At 40.9% G+C, this 22374-nt stretch overlaps 1 protein-coding gene across 1 annotated transcript; it reads left to right on the top strand.

Moving 5' to 3' along the window:
• The first annotated feature begins 4374 nt into the window (after positions 1-4374).
• On the top strand, positions 4375-21006 carry slc6a1b (solute carrier family 6 member 1b). Its single transcript, XM_086117603.1, has 15 exons — positions 4375-4815; positions 5435-5773; positions 5997-6128; positions 6409-6509; positions 6866-6975; positions 8211-8343; positions 9159-9293; positions 9995-10098; positions 11396-11520; positions 12252-12364; positions 12442-12573; positions 14017-14119; positions 14213-14313; positions 15424-15591; positions 18209-21006. Exons 2-15 carry the CDS (start codon positions 5527-5529, stop codon positions 18320-18322), a joined length of 1818 nt encoding a protein of 605 aa, XP_085973729.1. The 5' UTR covers positions 4375-4815; positions 5435-5526; the 3' UTR covers positions 18323-21006.
• Positions 21007-22374: the final 1368 nt, after the last annotated feature.

The following is a 22374-nucleotide window of genomic DNA, read 5'->3' as shown; positions in this document are numbered from 1 at the left end:
ACAACAAAAGCTTAACATATAAATATGTTAATTCTCTCGAACGGCCGATGTATTTTCCGGCCGGCCCCACCCCGCTGTCAATGCTTATTTTTCTGCACGTGACTGCCTGGCCCCATTACATGACAGCCCATCAACAACAACGTTTCAACGCATGACGGTCGCTCAGACCATCCTCACTTGCACCCTTGTCTCTGATTATTTTTAGACAAATGATGGTCGCCATCGATGCATATTCTCGGGCTGAATTTTGTTGCCAGCACGACACTGAGTATTGCAAACCACTATGGTAAATGTTTGTGAAACTTTCCCAAACTGGAACAAGTTCACACTTTCACAAGCTCTTTGTTTTTTGTCGACCTGCCCTAAGTGTCATTCCCTGACCCCTGGGTCTAACACAGTGTCCGATCGCATCCGTCTGATGCCAGTCTACAGGCCCCTTCATGGAGACTTGCCCTCAGTGAACTTCATGATGATATTCAGTCCTGGACCCCAAATGCAAAACGTGCTCTCCTCATTGGTTGAATTCATCACAATTCCTCTGCAATTTTGGGTCTCCTGTGCTCCTTTTTAACATGGTCAAAGGGCTTCAACCAACCAACTGGCCGACCACTCTGTTGCCTAGCAACACATCAGGGCAAATTTCATTTATCACAGCATGGGATTTGCATTCAAATGGTGAGTGGAAGTGATTCCGTTTGCTGCCCGGTATACTGTTGAAAATGTCGCTTTTTTGAACTGTATGCAACGAATGCTAAACCTATTTCACTGATGACCTTTTCAGCGAGCAACAAAGAGCGTGTTTCTTATAGCTAAACATGAGTAGGAATGTGGCAAAAGACAGCGTAAATAAATACTTAGTCTGTCCTACTCTCTCTCCCTCTCTCTCTTTCTTCATCCTTGCCATGTGTCGAGGGTTCAGGTGGTTCTCCGGAATTCATTAAGTCCAAATATCAGTCTTGACTTGAGGGATCCCAGCCTGTCGGCATCACTTAGTTTGACTGGTGGTCGCGAAAAAAACAGCAGCGTGGAAAGAATGTCTAAATCTAAATCTCCACATCATTGATAGACTCCTAATATTGGATGGATACAAGAGTCAGCCATAACTAGCCCATAAAGGCTAATCGGCCACCTTGAACACCTGGCACTATGTTTTGTGCTTCATACTCTGACACAAAACAACAGATTGTTTTTTTAATATTAATGTTGCACATCAAACAAACAAACAAACAAAAAAAAGTCAATGTAGAAAATACCTTTACATTTGAGCACGAGCCAGAAGCCACCACCCATTGATTTTCCTCAAACATCTCATTGGACAACAGCAGGCCTCAATGTCCATCCATCCATCCATTATGCGGGCCGCTTAACCCCACAAAGATCGTGCGTGCTGTTGGAGTGTTCAATTAACTTACCAAGAGAAAGTGGCACATAGGTGTAAGTATTTTGTTTTGTTTTAATAAATAAAAAAATATGGATTGCAAAAGTACATTCATCCCCAAAATAAAATGCAGTGGAATCAAATTTTATCTAATTAGGATAGACCGGATAGTACTATGCGTCTCAGTCATGCACATTGGGTGATTGCTAAGAGTGGAAAATGAGTGTTCTTTGAAGGACTAAATGCCCTTATTTGTTTTTGATAGGGAAGAGTGCCTGAACTCCAAAGATGGCAGAATTTTATTTATTTTTTTTCAAGCTTCTGGCACAACATGATAAGAAGCGCCCAGGCCCCAAACAGGGTGCCGGGGTGCGCGAGATCAAGTGAAAATGTTGCTTTTTAATGTCGTGCCGCGTCTTCCAGAATGAAACTCCGTCGTGGAACATCCTGAATGAAGAGTTTTCACACGGATTGCGGCCAATGAGAAGGGGATTAAACCGCCAAAGAGACATGATGATTTGGTGTTTTCACATCAGTCTATTATTTGCACCAGTCACTCAATCCCCTTCCTTCCTCTTCTATTACAATGGAAGATTTTGGACGGTGCTACTGCAACCAATGCATTTTTTTTTACCCTGCTATTTTTACTGATTGTGCTCTCTGTAATTTGCATGAACACATTTTCCATCTTGTTGTTGAGAGTGGAAGGAAAAGGAAATTCTTGATAAATGTTTTGAACTTTTGGGGTGCCCTTTTGTCTGTCACTCTGTTTATTTGTGGGAGCAAACACAAGAGGGCAAATTTAAGCGGCATATCTTAAATATTCTAATCAGGGAAGCCAAGTTGGCTGTCTACCTATGAAAAGTCAAATTGCACTGATGTTGCCTTGAATGCTGTGGCCCTGTAAAATAATGCGACATTCCAAAAAACATGCATGGCAGGTTAATGGAACACTTGAGATTGTCCCCAAGTGTGATTGTGAGCGCGAATGATTGTTTGTCTCTGTGTGATCTGCGATTGGCTGGCAACCGGTTCAGGGTGTCCCCCAAAGATAGCTGCGATAGGCTCCTTGTGAGGATAAGCGGATTTGAAAATGGATGGCTGGATGGATGGATTTCTTTTCTTCTTTCTTCTCTGAATGTGCCAAGATGAAGGCTGCACCCAACTGCTGCAGCGACGCCAGATGGCAAGCCAATGAGGGGTGAGTGAACTGTCTTGTGATACTCCGAAAGAAAAAAAAAATTGCGTTTCTAATCCCGATGGTCTGATGGGTGCGCCTCAGTCCTGCGGCGGAGGGGGCGGTTGTGGGTACGAATGGGTTAGAGAGCTGGTGGCGCTGGTCTACCCCACCTGACAGCGAGCCTGTGTGCACTGGAGCTTGTAATTACAGAGGAAGTTGGTGGTAATAGAGTCTGGGAAAAGGCAAACACGCAGGCTTACAGCCTTCACTTTCACCCGCCACACAAGCGCCACAAATGACATGATAAAAAATATGAGAAAGGTGTGTCCATACATGTAAAGGTGGACAAGTGTAAAATATTTAACATGTTGGTTGCATATACGCCGTGGCTCAGGTGCTGAGAGGGCCACAGATGCTAATGTACTTTAATCCGTGTGTTGAACCGGGCAAATAATCAAATAAACACAAACTTGCAAGGAGCTGCATTAAACCATAGATGTTCCAAATAGCGACATTGGCTAATTGGAATCCAGACACTGATGTCACTGACGAGGTGGTCAAATTATTTTCAATTTTTTTCCTCAGCGAAGGAATAATTTTATGTATGTATCTCTCAATCATACATTTGCTTGTTCTTGTTAGAGCTGTTGGCAGTGAGAAGTGATACATTTGTTGAACATAATAAAGGCTGTTTGCAGTGAAGAAATTTGGGTGGAGACGACTTTGGATGCCCACATTGAGGCACAGCAGACCCTTATCAGATCCACGACTGGCACATGATGACAGCTGCTGAGGGTTGATAAGGGGGAAAAATAAATGATTAAGTAAAAAAGGTCTCGCCTTGCATGGCATATGACACATGAGCTTTTGCAGAACAAGCATGATAGGGATTCTCCTGTACTCAATAAAAAAACCAAGATGAGCGGAGGGACTGTGGAGAAGGTTGGGTGAGATTGTCCTGCAGTACTCTCTCGTTCTCTTGCCAGCCATATCAACTTGGTGTCTTTGCTTCCTTCATTGAGTGGTGTTTTATTCTACTAATGTCAACAAGTGAACCTGACTCACTTTTGTCTAAACCTATTTCATGAGTTTCGATCTAAATAAAACGTCTTTAATGGCAAAGTAATGTTGTCTTAGTCGTCCTTCTGAATCAGGAAATAGTCTGCCACCATAAATCCATCCATCCATCCATCCATTTTCTTATCTGCTTTTCCTCACAAGGGTCGCGTGTGCGCCATAGCCTATCGTAGCTATCTTCGGGGAGTAGGTGGAAGACACCCTGAACCGGTTGCCAGCCAGTCGCAGGGCACACAGAGACAAACAACCATCCGCGCTCACACTCTCACCTCGGGGACAATTTAGAGTGTTCCATCAACCTGCCAGGCATGTTTTTGGAATGTGGGAGGAAACCCGAAGTACCCCGAGAAAACCCACGCAGGCACGGGGAGAACATGCAAATTCCACATAGAGCTGGAATCGAAACCTGCACCTCTGTACTATGAGGTGGATGTGCGAACCAGTCGCCACCCATATAAGAGATTCATTAGCTATTTTGTTCCTATAATATCTGCTTTTTTTTTTAAACAGGTAGAAATAAGAGAGTTGTACTCTGAGGTGTTCAGGGGACACGTTCAACACTTTGTACATTCAGCAAACACAGGTTCATCAGGTTGGACGGAATAAACGACATCAATGTCCTTCGGGTGAGTCTGGGAGTGAGAAAGAGAGAGAGCAAGAGAGAGAAGTTGCGGGGGGGGGGGGGGGGAGGTGAGAAAGGATATAAAACCTTGGGACAAGAAGATGCTCCTCTCCCAAAGCCGCTGCCATCCATCCAAACTGGACATGTTGGACTAGTTGCCATGTGTGTCGGCGCGCGTGTGTGTGTGTGTGTGTATGTGTGAGTGGAGGAGGAGGGGGGCGCTCGACCAACTATGTGGATGAAGCGGCGCTGCGCATCGCTACGCCCCTGCTCGCTCCAAGTCAGACGGCTCCTTCTCGTCGCGTCTTCTCGTCTGTCGGCTGCCTCTCGTTCAGCACCACTCCTTTAAGGACAGCAGCGCACACCCTCTTCCGCCGACCTTCCATCTATCCCTCCTTCTTCTTCTTCTTCTAGCCAAACGTCCATCCTCCACCCTCGGGATCATTTACTCGCCAGCGAGCGGATCGGATGCAAAATTTTCCAGACAAGACGCACACTAAAAGTGCAAGGAATTACTTTTGGGGATTTATGTTCACCAGGAAGACTAAATAGTCAACTGTAAGTATGCTACTGTCTTTTTCCCCCCCAATATATCAATATTTGCTGTGCTATTTATTTGAAATAGTCAACGTACCTAAATGTGTGTATTATTTCACCGTATGTTTGGTAGAAAGGAAATATGACGAACAGGGAGATTTCAAAATGAATTACGTGTAAATGTATGTGCTTCAAAGAGGAAACTATTCAACTCTCGTGCGTAATTGCGCACACTCATCCACTCGTGCATTTATTTTACGGCGAAGTGCAAAAAAAAGAAAAAAGAAAAAACAGCAAGTAAAAGCTGCATTTCTATAAAATACTCCAAAACGAGGTTATAACTGTCTAATTTCTCATTGTTGATCTTCATTCATTCATCTTTTTTCCTTGTTGTGTCATTTTGCCACCTAAGCGTGGCGTCTGGCTCCTAAATTGCTTTTTAGAGACCAGCCTGCACATTTCTCTGCACGCAAGCGCTCATTGTTCGTTTATTGGATTAATTGGGTAGTTTTTTTTTTTTTTGTCTTTTCCCACCCGTGAAGCGAAGTAACCCATTCGAATCCGCTTGGAAGTGGAAAGTGTTGGGGATTTTTTTTTTTTTTTAGGAGTCTGATGAACATATTACGCATTCTTCCGACAGTGAACCGGGACGGAGAGGCTGCGCGACCCGAACCGGTGCTACTGACGTGGTGCCCCTTTCCTTCTCCTTCTACCTTCGTCCTCGACGCGAGCATGGCCACGAACGGGACCAAAGCGTCGGACGGCCACGTCCTCACAGAGACCGTGAGCGAGGCGCCGACGAGCACGGCCAACGACAAACCCAAAACGCTGGTGGTAAAGGTGCAGAAGAGCAAAAAGGACATACCCGAGCGAGAGACGTGGAGCGGGAAATTTGACTTCTTGCTCTCGTGTGTGGGATACGCAATCGGACTCGGGAATGTGTGGAGATTTCCTTATTTGTGTGGAAAGAATGGCGGAGGTAATCAGGAGTTCTTTTTTTCTTCCAAAGGAATCAATACCCGGATTCCGTTTCTCTTAAATCCAAATGTGTAGCCGTGCGTAATTACGCACAGGCGTCCTGTGCTCAATTCACCCTTTTTTACTTTTTTTTTTAAACATCTGGAATATATGCTGTTGAATATTTATCCTTTATAGTTCCTATCACTGAACCCTCCCTTTTTTTTTAATTTTACCTCTCACAGGAGCCTTCTTGATTCCCTACTTTTTGACCTTGATATTTGCCGGCATGCCCCTCTTCTTTCTGGAGACGGCTCTTGGTCAGTACACGTCTATAGGGGGGCTTGGAGTGTGGAAGCTGGCTCCCATGTTCAAAGGTAAAAAAAAAAAGCTCCTTATTTTTTTTTTTCCAAATCAAATTTAGTGTTGATACTTGTGTTTTTTTTAATCTAATGTGTTTGGAGAGCAAATGTGCATCCCAACAATTAATAACAACAAAAAATGAGGTTGATTTGTTATTCATGCTGAGTGCCCAAAATGGCAATAAAAATTGTAAAAACTCTAAATAAAGGTTCAAAATAACGAGCATGAATAAGAGTGTGGCCATGCAAAAATGTCTCATAAATATTTCATTCAAAGCTCTGCGTATTGTTATAGGTGTGGGTCTGGCCGCTGCTGTTCTCTCCTTCTGGCTTAACATATATTATATTGTCATCATTTCCTGGGCTCTTTACTATCTGTACAACTCCTTCACAACCGTGAGTATCTTTCCGAATGATCTACAAAACATATCAACGTGAACGTAAAGTCCTGACGTTATTTAGTCATGCCAAAAAGACTGCATGAGAGAAACAAAAACAACAACAAAGGTTGTAAAACATGAAATAGACTATGACATTTATTACTTCCTTTCCCACATAATTAGCGCTTTACGTAAGCCATTGATAAATGCATTCTGGCGATGAGTCATCCTGTTTATAGAGAGAAGCATGAAATCGCAATGTCCCCCCCTCAATCCCCACACCTCAAAGACTATCATGGACTTGGCACACAGAATTGGACCTGGAGGTGGGAAAGTGCAGTTCCAAGTCAAAAGGATTTTTTTTCTCTCCAGGACCTGCCATGGCAGACTTGTGGTAATTCTTGGAACACAGACCGCTGCTACACCAACTACAGCATCCCCGACACCAGGAACCTCACCAGCGCCGTGGTAGAGTTCTGGGAGTAAGTTGAGCAGACTCAGAGTCCTTTTACATTGTTCGAATTAACCTCAAGTATTCCATATTGTGGGATTTCGAAAGTTGAATGCCCCAGATGTCAGAGTTCAACTGGCATTACATGCCACAGAAGTCAAACAAGTGCAAAACTTGAGAAACTTCAGCTCGGCGAGCGTTTAAAAGATGGCTTCCAGAAGAGTTTGTGTGTTGTTTTTTTTAAAGGGTGCCACGGATGAGAAAATGAAAAAATTACAATGCTAACCATAGAACAGGAAATGCAACATTATGCAACATAGGAAATGATCATGCCGATCGCTATGAACAGGAAACAACTAAAGACATTTTTTAACAAATTTGTTATTGACGACCAATGGCAAAAAATTGTGACATGGTGGGAAATAGGCCAGCTGCTTTTTACATACCAATATTAACAATTTTATATCTCTATTTATACATACTGTATATACTGTACATATATTAATATGTACATGCATATATATATAAACCAAGTTAACAATTCATTAAATAACAATACATAGTTTAAGAGTTGAACTAACAATATATGGAATAATGTGCCTAAAAAGTCAAACTTCATGCGTGATCTCTGACCCAATCAGTCATCTCTGACCCCATCTTATGTCAGCAACTTAATATATAAGAAGCCAGCGCACTCGAGGAAAAACAATCAATCAGAAACCAAAGGCATGACTTGTAATATGTCGATCATTTGTGAAGCACTCATCAGGAGCACCCCCACGGCAAAAACAACAGCCTTCAAACAGATAACATTTAGTGTTATCGTAACAGTAAAATAAAAAGAGGGTGCTTTTGTTGTATAATACATTAACCGGTCAAGTTGCGACTGCCGTGGTGTGCCCGCAATGAAAATGTAACAAATGATTGTGTATTTATTATTACAAAAAAACTTGGTGATCTTACATAAAAAAATAAAAAATAAATACAACTAAAATTAATACTAAAACAACTAAACAAACTAAAGCAAAGCACTTAACACAAACAAACAAATTTACAAACGTGGTCTAAAAACCATATGAAGCTAACTGAATTTTAAAAAACAAAAGTAAAAAATAAAAACGATTATGAAAAATCTATTATATCCCTGTTACGTACAAGATCTGCAGCCATATTTCTACTTTTCTGAGCTTTTTCACAAACATCTGTCCTACAAATTTCAGTCATTTTGCTTACAGTTTGACAAACTTCACCCCCTTGCCCTTGCAGACGCAACATGCACCAGCTGACCGAGGGCCTGGAGAAGCCCGGAGAGGTCAGGATCCCCCTGGCCATCACCCTGGCCATCGCCTGGGTGCTGGTCTATTTTTGCATCTGGAAGGGGGTCAGCTGGACTGGCAAAGTGAGTCAGTGGCTAAGGACATGGCACAAAGGAAACATTTAGCTATCACTGCAAACAAGACGCGCGGTTCATTGCTGAAGGTTGCCGAGCTGTCGCCGCCACACGCCGGAATACCGTGCTGGGGGGTACGGGGGATTTGGAGGTTTGGGGGTTGTAGGGGATTACATAACTTCACATTACCCTTCCGTCAATCATCCAACTTGAGGCGGTGTTGGTTTAACTGTAGCGGCATAGTGTTATCACAAACAACTTTATTGTACAATTGTTCTAAAGCTAAATGGTTTTTTTGGGGGGGGGGGGGGGGTTGGCCATTTAAATCACAGTTTGCTCCCATCCCAGAATCAAACATGGGTGAACCCACAAAGTTAATACGTAATATTTTCAATTGTACTGCATAAATCAAGAAAGTAGCGGCGAAATAACATACAGAAGTACAAAAACAAACAAACAAAAAAATACAATCACATTTTCACAATCTTTCTGAATGATCCATTATCCTTTTAACATGGATACTGGACAGAGACACGAGCACAAAATATTTTTTCCCTCTCATTTTGGTGAACAATTTTGACAGAGTTCTGTACCGTTCTAGTCGTCGTTCATTTTTGCTTCAATGATCAACTCTGATTCTATTTCATAACGAAGAAATTGGTCAAGTGTTTTGAGGGGGCTGTGGTGACCATTACCTTAGGGTTGTTGTTGGCTGAATAGGTTATTGTGCTCCACTGCCACAGCAGAAGCACTTGGCGTTATGGTTATCTAGCTTGTGGAAAAATTACCAAATTGGTCTAACAAGGACTTCCCGTCATTTTCAGGTGGTGTACTTTTCAGCCACATATCCGTACTTTATGCTGTTCATCCTGTTTTGTCGTGGCATCAGTCTGCCTGGAGCTATTGATGGAATCCTCTTCTACATCACGCCAGACTTTGACAAACTGACACGGTCTGAGGTACAAGCAGTGCGTTGTTGTTTTGCTTCTGAAAATGTTACATTTAGTCGTGAAGAATTTATGTCACCTAAACGCCATCCCTTCGAGGCGAGTACAGGTTTTTTTCTAGTTAGCTGAGAAAAATGTTGGTATCGCTACTAATTTCTATGCTACATTTGAATAACATCTCAGTAAACTTGGAAAATATTGCAGAAAAGATGTTGGACTTCAACTAGCAGAGTTCCATAGACACAATTAAGGTGCACTTTACATCAAGCCCTAAGATTTAGTACGCTAGGTACAATAGCTACATCTACGGCGGCACGGTAGACAACTGGTTAACATGTCCACCTCACAGTACAGAGGTGCTGGGTTCAATTCTGGCTCTGGCCTTCCTGTGTAGAGTTTGCATGTTCTCCTCGTGCCTGAATGAGTTTTCTTCAGGCACTCCGGTTTCCTCCCAAATTCTCAAAACATGCATGGCAGGCTAATGGAACACTCTAAATTGTCCCTCGATGTGAGTGTGAGCGTGGATGGCTGTTCGTCTGTGTGCCCCGCGATTGACTCAGGGTGTACCCCGCCTACTGCCCCAAAACAGCTGGGATAGGCTCCAGCATGCCCGCGACCCTCGGGAGGATAAGCGGATTAGAAAATGGATGTTCTAGATCGTTACGGTTACTGTTATGTACCGTAATTATTTTGTTTTCTGCGCTGCGAATCAGGTTTGGCTAGATGCTGCCACTCAGATCTTCTTTTCCTATGGACTGGGTTTGGGTTCTCTGATCGCGCTGGGAAGCTACAACCCATTCAATAACAACGTCTACAGGTAGGTTTAGTATATCCTGCTAAATAGTTGTTGGGTTCTGTGTAAGCCAACACTGGTTACCGACTCAAGTCAGTTTCGGTCCTGGCTTGGATTTTTCTGGTGGACGTTTGTCGAAAACCTTTTTTATTCTAAATTTCAACTCGGGTCAAGGAAATAAGTTTCTAATTCTAAAGCTATGTATAACCTTAAAGATACTTCTTTTGAAGCCTTGACTTTTGCAGCTTGGGTACTTAACTGTACTTTTATTTTGGTACTGTACTGGGAAAGGCACATAGAGCCACGTCCAAGTCGAATGATTAGCATTGCCTGTGGAAAATCGTACCAATTAGGGGTCAGGATTACAGAGAAACCTGCCATGAAAAAATGATCGCGTTACTTTGCCAATAAAAATATGACAGTACAAAGTACCGTTTGGATACATAGGCAAAGATCCACAATGAAAATCACATTTTACTGTGAATCACGTGCTTATTTAACTTACACAAGTACTTACTCGTCAGACATTTTTGTGTGTTTAACACTTGGTTTATTGACAGAAAGTATTTGCAGACAGCTTTCGTTCTTAAATGCTGTTGTGGGTTGTCTCAAAAGCCAAACAAAACATGGTGTTCAAACCACCTTGAGATTTCAGTTGATTGACTGTCTTTGCTTTTTTTGCCCATTTACATCCACATTTTAAATTAATTTGAACAAAATAATGATGATTAGCTTCACAATGATTTGCCTCAAAAGTGAAAGTGTTTTTTCATGATTGTTTATTTTAACATTTGGTTCATTAAAAAACAAAGACTGTTGTTGACAAGACACCGAGATGTGTACTAAAAAATATAATAAAAATCACAGCTGGAACAAGATTAGATAAGAGATGATAAAGGATGTCAGCGTGCAGATAATGATTAAGATATGACGGATAAATGGCTATTTTGTTCCACCCAATACCTTAAGCAACAGAACTGGACTCCAACTGTACCCCGAACAGCGGATTTGGGTTTCCAGTTTTTCACAAGTGTTTCAGTATTTCTGCCGTGCAGTTTTCAACCTGCTTCATTCAATCTCATTTCCGTTTTAACAACACAAGTCAGCATCCCCCAGGTCCGATTTTAAATGACTGCCAATTTCAAAGAAACGGGGCAAAAAAAAAAAAAAAGCAGCCATTTCTTTTGCGCCGGATGCAAAATGGCTCCTCACCCAATTTCCCTCCCGCGCCGCCATCGCTTTCACCAATGTGTGACGGGATGATAAGGAATTGATATCGGCGTGACAATAGTCGCCTTGTGCTTTGTCTCCCTCCCGACAGAGATTCTGTCATTGTCTGCTGCATCAACTCCTTCACCAGCATGTTCGCCGGCTTTGTCATCTTCTCTATTGTGGGATTCATGGCCAACGTGACAAAGAGACCCATTGCTGATGTGGCAGCCTCAGGTAATTGCAATCAATGTTGAAACTCGGCAATCAGAAAAGGCAACAGCACTCGGAATGGGGCAAATAATTAGCTCCCGAATTCGCTAGATGTGATATTCTTTGAGTCAGAAAGGGGAAACTTGTGACTGGGTTTTGATTTCTGGGTTAATTAGAAAAACAAAAAAGAAAATTGTGCAGTGATTTCGCATGTCTTCGCATCTTTTGTAAATCCTCTCAAGTTTAGTCCGACATTCAGCACCCCCAAGGACGCTTTTGACTTATTTTTAGCGTCTTCTTTTTCCATTTCATCTTCTTTTAGTTCATGTTATCTTCCCTTACATTCGCAGCACTGTCTTCAAACTCAAGCCAAAACAACTTTTTACTTGTTCCCCTCTTCACTCAGGGTTGAAAAAAAAATCATCCTTAGTTAAATTTGACACGAAGGGTTTAAATACCCACAATGCAATAGTGGTTAACACATCCGCCTAACCGTTCCAAGGTTCAGGGTACCCTACCTCTCATCCAAAGTCAGCTGAGTTAGACTGTAGCTCAAACGCATTCCTAATGACTACATGCGCTATACACGAAAACGTTCTCAATGCAGCCCTGTGATTGACTTGTGGCCAGTCAGACCTCTCGCCCCAAGTCACACTGGATAGAGTCCAGGTCACCCATGATCCCAAACAGGAATAGCAGTGTAGAAAATGACCAGATGGATGGTCTCAATGCCCTTTTCCCCCATGCGTTTCAAGGACCTGGCCTGGCATTTTTGGCTTATCCCGAGGCCGTCACCCAGCTGCCAATCTCCCCTCTGTGGGCCATCCTCTTCTTCTCCATGCTTCTGATGTTGGGAATTGACAGCCAGGTACTGACATAACCTGAAGTGACCATGACGAAAGAGTTGCGATGAAAAACAATCGACTGACTGTGCGACTCCTCCAGTTCTGCACCGTGGAAGGCTTCATCACCGCACTGGTAGACGAGTTCCCTCATATTCTGCGGAAGCGCCGCGAGATTTTCATCGCCATCGTCTGCCTCGTCTCTTACATCATTGGGCTGTCCAACATCACACAGGTAAATCAACACAGCAATCCGGTGGGATTACCATTTGGTGAACTTTCCATTTTATGTCCAAACTGTCGTGCCCATCAAACATTTAATAATTTCTCAGGCAATGTTAAAAGCAAGAGTGAGATTAAAATAAATGGCTAACATGTCTATGAAAAACAATGAAAAATAGTTTATTCCAATAATAAAATATTTCAGTATCACCTTTTAATGTTATTACTGTGCTTTAAATTATTTTAATGATGTTAATTAACCAGAAAGTGAAAAAAAATCGAATATAATGTATGAACAAAACTTTGAAAAGTTAGGAAATATATATATATATATATATATATATATATATATATATTTCACTGATATACTTTATAATATATGAATTTAGAGTAAATCAAACATTTATTTAATGAGTTAACTGACTAAAAAATACATTTGAATTCACCAACTATAGGGACAAAAAAAAAATCTAAATTAAAGCAATACATATTAGAGGACTCTTGATACTGTCAATGGTTGGTGGGCCAGAATAAAGAATAGAGAAGACTATATAGTGTGGTAAAATTTGAGTATTATTAAAAATATGAATTCAAATTAAGTCTACAGTTAATCCATTAAAAATGGCAAAACAAATATATAGATTTTTCAAAATCTGAGTCCAAATGAAAGTCACGCACCTAATTCTTTAATATTAGCAATGGCAGCTAGCATGACATGCTAACACAGCAGTTTACATCTTCACTCTGTGTCCTTCTTGTCGAATGGGACAAACAGTCGTGACTGAAATGCAGCCTTCCAACAATATATAAACCACAGTCCTTTGTTTTCAGTGATTATCTTGCAACCAGACCAGGGTGTACCCCGCCTCTCGCCCAAAGACAGCTGTGATTCGTTCCAGCTCACTCGTAGCCCAATTGAGGACAAGTGCAATAGAAAAATCTATTGTTCCAGAAAAAGCAATGCCAGATGCGCATGCTATCATGCTAACAGGAATCTGATTCAAACCTGAAACAACAACCTTTCGATTTAAAACCACGATCAAGATTTGTCATTCCACATCATTAACGTTGTTCTTTCTAGAAAAGTGTAGTAAAAGGACAGAGGAAAAGGCAAAGCACACACAGAGAGTGAATTGTTTGATGCGGGCAAAAATTATGTTTAGGGTGTATATGCTCACTTCGGATTGGAAAGGAAAAATGGTGTACAGGCGCCATGTACTAGAAGAAAACTGTTCGGAACAAAAGCTTCAGAGGAATTGATGAGCATTCAATTGCAGCCGTGATGGACCTACTCAGGACACGTTTGCAATGATGTCCTCCCCAACGAGACGTCGCTCTCCCGATCTTGTTCCACTTGACTGGCCTGCTACTTGCCCGCATACCCTAATTGCCTTCGTTTATGTTACGATTCTGTCCGAGTCCCTTCATCACTGTCCTCTTGCGTCTCATTCTGTAGGGTGGCCTGTATGTGTTTAAGCTATTTGACTACTACTCAGCCAGCGGGATGTGTCTGCTCTTCCTCGTCTTCTTCGAGTGCGTTTCCATTTCGTGGTTCTACGGTAAGGCGCATTTTTTAATAAAGTGAAGTTTGTATTTAGGGGAGATTCCGAGATGACGCTATGGATTCACGATGCTTTAATATTCTTTGGCAGGCGTGAATAAGTTTTACGACAACATTGAGGAAATGATCGGCCACCGGCCCTGTCTGTGGTGGAAGGCCTGCTGGGTTGTTTTCACGCCGCTAATCGTGGCCGTAAGTACAGCCCAAGAGCCAAAATCTCAAAACAGTTATGACTGCAGTACTTACTGTATTGACTTAAGGTTTTGCCATAATTATGACTTTACTACTGAGGGGACATAGGTTAGTTACCATTCCTGCACACAGTAAACCAAGACACTCTCTTATCTATTTGTCCAATGTATCTTTTTAATCCCGTATTTTCTGCACTTTAAGGCGCTTCGGAGTATAAGGCGCACCTATTTTAAAACAGTTTTCATACAGTATATCGGGCGCATTTCATTATAAGGCGCAGAGAAGGGAAGCTACAATCGTGGCTGCGGTTGCATTATGCATCCACTAGATGGGGCTACACTAAAGGGAATCCAATACAATACAACTTTATTTTTATAGAGCTTTCACAACCAATGCAGCTGTAACAAAGCGCTTAACAGAACATTTAAAATATGTCCAAGAAATCTGAATATTGATCCACATATAAGGCATATCGGATTATAAGGCGCACAGTCATCTTTAAAGGAAACTGAATGCTTTTAGGTACGACTTATAGTGCGAAAAATACGGTAGTTTTCGATTCTTCATCTTGTTTTTTAAAATTCTTTTTGACTCGTGCTTACTTTTGTTTTTATTAGTTTTAGTATTAATTTTTTTTAATATATGCAGTATTTGTCGAGGACAAGATAAAAAAAGATCACTGCAGTAAATATTGTGGTAACTATAATTCTCAAACAAATATGTTGACCTTGGTTCTGTAGATACGGATGTACAGCAGTACCAAAATAAATACATTTCAAATCCAGAAAATTTATGATAAGTGAAAAGAAACAAAAATGAACATTCTGGCTCTAATTATTGTTAGTTATACTTACTTTTATTCACATAAGATATAGTTTCAGTTAGTTTTTGTTCTTTAAAAGCAGGTTGGTTATGAATGAGAATGTTTTTTTTCAATCATTTTTTTTTCAATTATTTTTATTTATAATAACCTTGGTCCACTGACACCCAAATTTGAACCATATATCGCAGACATCTGGCCGACGATAAATTGCAAGCCATTTCGGTTTTGGTTGATGACTATGTGAGGATGCAGATGATGACATTTGTACCCTGGCGTCTCGTTTCCAGGGAGTGTTCCTGTTCAGTGCCGTGCAGATGGTACCCCTCACCATGGGCGATTATGTGTTCCCAGCCTGGGGCCAGGGTGTAGGGTGGTTAATGGCCCTCTCCTCCATGGTCCTCATTCCTGGCTACATGGGCTACATGTTCCTCACACTCAAAGGCACATACAAAGAGGTAACGCTGTGTCTGGCTTTTGGCTCTCTTTTGCATCTGTTGGGGGGTGGGGTGGGGCTGTGTGTGTGTGGGGGGGGGGGTATAATATTTGCAGCGTGAGCCAAGAAATTAAAAGAGATACATTCAAAATGCTCACGGCAAATAGTATTGGAGCTTTTCTTTGAAAAGCACAGGGTGAAGACTCTTGACTCTGTTCAAACTGCTAATTTGAACTTTTGGTTAATGATCAATGTTTGATATCATCGAAAAAGAAAAACACCAAACAAGCAACTACCATTTCAAACCTCTTTATGGGTTAATGTCGGCTAAATAAACTAAATTTATATAGATAGTTATCACTGGAAAAACAGCATTATCAATCTAAACCGACGGTCACCATCTTGTACAGACAGGTGCTACACTCATCACACCATAAAAGTCAAGTGAAAGCAGCTCACCATGTGCAATTTTCGTTGACTTTTGACATTTTGGTTGAATTCTGTTTTGTACAAATTTTTTCTTCACATGCAAGCTACGTACGGTGTAGCTTCACAGTGCTTCGCCTTTTTTTTAATGTTACAGCCTTTTCAATTATATTCTACACACAACATCCCACAGGGTCAAAAACATGGGTGTTCTAGTGTGAGCCAAGCAGGAGCGCTACAAAAGTGAGCAAAAGTGCCCAAACACATGCTTGTGGCGATATATTCAAAAAGGCTTGAGGCTGTAATCGCTGCCAAAGGTTAGCAACAAAGCATTGAGCAATGGCTCTGAATACGGATGCACTTACTGTATGTATTTGTGACCATTATTAGTTTAATACATGTGCAAAAACTCAACAACAAAATTCCCATTAACATTCTGAATTAATTAAATCCAGTTCGGATGAAGACGGTGAAATAAAATTTGGAAAAAGTAAGAATACTTTCTGGACGCACTGGAATAAAGTACCGAGCGTTTCAAGTGTATTACAATGCAAACTCTGACTGACCGAGCTTTCCTCCTCCTCCACATACATTTTGAGAATGTGCAAAAAACATCGGCGTGGCCAAAGAGTGTAGACTCTTCACATTTGATATTGAAGTGCCGCAGCTTTGCATAATGTGATTTAGTGTATTAACAGAGCAGTGCGACACAACACTACTGTAATAAGCAAACATGTGGGCATGCGGCATGAAAATGGGATAAGTGCCCCGAGAAATTAAGCGTAAGATAAAAGGATTTATAAAATGGAGATCGTAATGAGTTCTGTTGAACGACTTGAGACGAGTACAGATTGTATTCAGAGGACTGACTGAACTGCGGTTAATGTCTATTTTTTTGGCTGCATCATTTACGTCAAGGATGTGCGGTTATGGCGAGCACAAATCTATATGATCCTCCACTCGTCTGAGCTTGACAGTCGCCGATGTGGCAGGAAATGGGCGCTAATTACAGAGGCTGTCGGCGGTGACGCGCAGGTGTCAGGAGGCGCAGTGGCAGCTGATTGTCTTAATAGTAGCAATCAGATCGCATTTTACGGCTCACAGGCGCTGCTCACGAAACACGGACGGTGCCTCAGCGCTGCCTGTCAAGCTTCTTCACTTTAATTGCGCGGCTGATGATGAGGAGGATGATGGTTGTCGGAATAATACGAGTTGTCACATTTTATCTTAATTTATATGGATTAAAACAAAATGAATGGCTCCTTTACGGGTGTCAAACTCAAGGCACGGGGGGCCAGATGGGGTATGCCACTTCATCTTACGTGTCCTGCAATAAGTGATTCTTGCCATCCATCCATCCATTCATTCATCCATCCATTTTCCGATCCGCTTTATCCTCACTGACTTCGGACAGTAGGCGGGTGACACCCTGAACTGGTTGCCAGCCAGTCGCAGGGCACACATTGGCATACAAGCATTCATGCTCACACTCACACCTAGGGAGAAATGAGAGCATTCAATCAGCCTGCGTTGCATGTTTTTGGAATGTGGGAGGAAAACGGAGTACCCGGATAAAACCCACGCAGGCACAGAGAGAACATGCAACCTCAGCGATTCTTGCCAAAATACCAAGATTACAAATCGACTTCACTTTTAATAAAATTGAGACGTTGCATTCTTTTTTTTTGGTTGCTGTTGCTTGCCCTATATATATATATATATATATATACACAGTATATATAAAAACAGGAAACGTATTTATTTATTAATTCATTTATTTTTACTGGCCCCTCATCTTAACTAGTTACCCATCAATTTGTTGTGCATGTTTGATAATATGAGGCTTACATTCATACAATAAATGGGTTCACTGTCATTCTGGTCCTATAGTAGAAAACCATAACTACAATGTGACAAAAATGATTACCGTACATGAATCGAATTGCAATGGAGGGATGACGGGATATTTTGGATCAGAGTTGGAAAGATGAATGCACAAACAGGAAGGAAAACTGTGCATTAATTTGAGATGAATCCAAGAATGAAAACCAGTGATGAGTCTATGTATCAAAGACATATGGATGGACAGATGATAGCTGGAATAAAGAAGATTGGAAAGATGGATGGATTGTTTTATGGTTCAAAGTAGTATGGATGGATGGATTCAAATCAACCAAGACTGTTTTCTTCCATTCATCGTCCCTCCTCTGCAGCGTCTGAGAATGATGATCAAGCCGGTGGTGCTGGTGAAGGCTCAGGAAAACGGCCCGGAGCAGCAGACGGAAACCCAGAACCAGAACCCCGCCACCGAGGAGGCGTACATCTAGAATCTCGTGAGCGTCTCTCTTGTCTCAGCGGTTCTCCATCGGGGTCCGAAAACACCCCCACGAGAAGCGGAATCAAGGTTGGGAACGACCACCAGACGCCCACGTCTGCTTTCATTCACCTACCTCCTGGGGACACGTGAGACCAACCCGACCACATTTATTCTTATGATTATTCTTATGAAATCTGTTTTTATTTTATTGTTGTATCATACAGAGGAAACTACCCAGACAAAGTGTTGTGTAATTTTAAAGTTCATTATGCAAAAAAATATATATATATACAGTATATATACATTTTAGAGAAGTATGACTTAGGAAGTAAAACTATATGAAAACACTTAAATTTGGAGACCTTTATTGATTCAATATTTTAGACTACAATTACTGTACAAAGACAAAATATCTGGTGCATTTTGGCTTGTAGAATTTCCTTAAATAGATGCCATGTTGTAGATGAGAATTTTAAATGAAATGTCTGGAAGTGGAATGCGAATGGAGCAAAATATAAGACATCAACATTATTCATTTCAGTTGTTTACCAGCCACGTCTTGGGGGTTTACGCCTTTGAAAAACACAAGTGTGCGGAGTTCAAAACCTATGACAACAGCAAAAATAATGATACAAAAAATATATATATACACACATACATAGCTATACATATATATATACATACACACACGTACATACTTCAGTAGGATATGTAGCAAAAGACTGTCATCACTGTTGACAGTTTTGTCTTGTTTTTCTGACGAACAATAACTATGTACAGTGTGTTGTTAGAATCCTTTATTTCATTTTTTTTGTAGAATAACTTTGAGATAGTTTTGTATATTTGAGACAGAGAAAGGGCCAAACGCGAGCACACGCCGATTTGAATATTACAGGTGCAAAATTCATCAGAGCAATGTGGTCAAGTCATCAGCTCTTGCAGAATGTCAGTTAGGGCGACATCCCATCGTGTATTACGATCCTCAAAGCATCCAGTTCAGAGGGTGAACGGGTACTCGAGCAATAAGCTAAAGTGACAGAGAGGCTGCGACTGACTATATGAAGGGTTTCTAGAACATACTCGAACCATGTTTCATAATCCACTCCTCAGGAACTAAGGTGGATGTGACCAAATGCTCCCCGGATATGAAACACCGAAGCGGTTTGCGTGATATAAATATATATTATTTAAAAAAAAAAAAAGATGTATACCGTAGTTCCTCAATTGAATGGCCGCAGATGAGGGAGAAAAGTTTATTAGGAGAGAGAGGCCTTTATTTGTACAAATGTATTTTTTTCCAATAATGATTAACAATGATTGAGGAAAATTCCGTTTATATCATTATAAAAAGAACTGTTATCCATCATTAGATAAAAACCCGGGACGGACTAGATCAAACTAGTAAGCGCATACAGCAACATTGTGGTGTCAATCTGTTAGAATGTTAGTTGTCATTATAAGACGCTGTCAAAGCTTAACGTGAAATACAGGTTTTTTTATGGCTCCGTAGGTGCTGCTGTTTTGGTTAGCAACATAGTTCAAATGGCACCATGTGAACAACAATAGAAATGTTTAATTTTCTTTGGGCTTCTGAGAGACTGTTTACAAGCTTCAGTAAGTATTGCCGTTTTGGTTAGCAACAGGTTTAGCTTTAACGTCTGCATAATTGAGGAAGACATTTATTCATCTCAAGCGGGCATTTGTGGAACGGCTGCTATTTGAGGAAATTCACGGTCATCAAAATTTCACCTTCTCGACAAAACGTTTCACCTGTGATCTTTGGAAAAACAGATCCAAGTCCTGTGTGTGTGTGTCTCTAGCTGTGTGTGTGTGTGTGTGCGTATGCACAAGTGTGTTTGTGAGCTTTCTTTGTGCGCATTTTATCTCATAATTATAAATGACGATCGAGCAAGGCGACTTTCACAGTGGTTGGGATTGGTCTAAATCCCTGCGACTCCTTTTCATAGGCTAAAGGAAAACCTATTATTACATATCAAGTTTGCACGGCAATATGAATAAAGGATATCTTGTCTTATCTTATTACTGTGAAGAAAGGTTTTAAAAAAAAACAGATATTGATGAAAATAAAATTTGCTTCTGTGGCAGCTACATGCGACAGGAATCAGGTTGAATCCGTTCCGCTAGGTCATTTTTATTTATGCATTTTCTTTCAAAGTATGTAAATGAAAACTACGACGATGAAGGATTCGGTGCATTTTTTTTTTTTTTGTACAAAGTTTCCGTACTGCAATTTTCTCTCTTGAATGATGTTGTAAACTAGACTGTGTACTACATGTATCTGTGAATGTCCGTACAAATCTGAAAATTTTTTTGTTCTCTTTTCTTCTGTCGAGTCATTGTGGAAAAAAAAAAGTGTATGATCTGTCGTTTTCCGCAATATTATCATCATCATTTCGGAAGGCCTAAAGCACAACTTTCTCTCTCCGCTCTACAAATGATCATAACAGAATAGCGTAACAATGCAGTTGATATTAATGATAATAATAATAATAATAATATAGAAATGTCTAGTCAGAGAATATTGTTTTGTATATTTTTAGCTGTTTCTCGGGCCTGATGTAAAATATTATATGTAAAAAATATATATATCATAAATGTCTATGTGTTCTATGAAAAAGCATGATTGCAATATATGTTATCTGCAAAAAATAAATAAAGAACGATAAATTATAACGGCTGTGTGGTGTTATTACTGCATAGGATGTGCTGGACCGAGGAACCGATGCAAGATGACAGTTGTGCAATAAGCGTTAACCTTTTGGGAAACTTTTTTTTTTAACTCTGCATGCCCTATTATCAAACGAAATCCTCCTATTAATTCCCATGGTAGAATTGGAAAACAAATTAAAAGAAAAAACTCACGCTGTACTGACTGTTTTTCATTTGAGTGCTTGACCCTTCACCTAAATATTCTTGAATGGGCTTGATACAACCCAAGGCACGCCTGTGCAATTAATCAGGCTGCCTAATCAGAATCTTGATCTGGATTATTTTGGCAAAGGAGAACTAACGAACTAGAGCTAACTAACACAGAATTTAGACAGATGTGTGAACAATATTTGAAAGAGTCCGGTTTTCGTCTACATAGAAAAAAGCCTTACAAAAGTCTTAAAAGGGTTGCGTTTATATTCTTGCTCAGTGTAACTTGGCCCACATTCTCAAGGAGTGTTTTCTGCCACCCAATCACCAAACAGCAAAATGTTTGGCTCCACCCTTTACATGGTTAGCTATTTGAAAACCCTGCCATGGAAATTTACCAGAACAAACTGCTACACACGATCCGGTAATAAAAATAATTGCTAGTTATCATGCATTTTGTTTCAAGAAAACAAACGCATGATTGTGCTGAGTGCGGCATATGAGGAACTAAACTTTTTTGAAGTCATTTAAAAATATTTATATTACCACAACAGATCCGAATAAACATCCTTGCTTTGTGGAAACTGGCTCGATAGATTTGCAGAAGTGTGAATGTCTAAAATGACCTCCTGCGGGGAAAGCTGAGTCAAATAGCCAGCGGACCCGCATGGCTGCGTGATCTTTTGACATCACGCTTCACACCACGTCTTCCAACGTGGCCAACATACAACTAAATGTTTGCCTCCAAGACATCCCACCAACATGACCTAGTTCGTTGGGACAACGCTGATACGTTCCGACTGGGCTCACGCTGATACGCATGGACAGAGCGAGTACGGCGGTTGAGTTTGATGCATGAGTAAATGAGATTTCAGGTGACTTCTAGCAAATACACTGAAGATGGCAATATATGTTTCACTTGAGTCAGAATGCATTACAATGCGCTAGAGTTTATCCAAGGCTCCCCATGTACAGAGTTATCCTTGAATGACCCAAAAGTTGTATACTTAGGGTGAAAACTATGCTGCAACCCGTCATCATGAATGATATTCGTAGATATATACCATATACCACAATGACACCGTTTTTTTTAACCCCCGCCAAAACACCCATTAATTCCGAATGCCACTCAACAGATTAAAAAATAAATCATTTAAAATTCTCTATGTTTAATTTGCGAAC

Source organism: Hippocampus guttulatus, chromosome 8, assembly GCF_054856545.1.
Source record: "Hippocampus guttulatus isolate MCC_2025c chromosome 8, RoL_Hgut_1.0, whole genome shotgun sequence".
Lineage (NCBI taxonomy): Eukaryota > Metazoa > Chordata > Actinopteri > Syngnathiformes > Syngnathidae > Hippocampus > Hippocampus guttulatus.
Note: the sequence above shows the minus strand (reverse complement) of the source record. Positions and strands in the feature narration are given on the sequence as shown.

Bases quoted from the DNA above. Each gene is read 5' to 3' on its own strand.
- slc6a1b (XM_086117603.1), top strand. From the start codon at position 5,527: ATGGCCACGAACGGGACCAAAGCGTCGGACGGCCACGTCCTCACAGAG. The intron at 6,129-6,408 runs GTAAAAAAAAAA...GTATTGTTATAG, and splicing joins GCTGGCTCCCATGTTCAAAG to GTGTGGGTCTGGCCGCTGCT. The intron at 8,344-9,158 runs GTGAGTCAGTGG...CGTCATTTTCAG, and splicing joins GGGTCAGCTGGACTGGCAAA to GTGGTGTACTTTTCAGCCAC.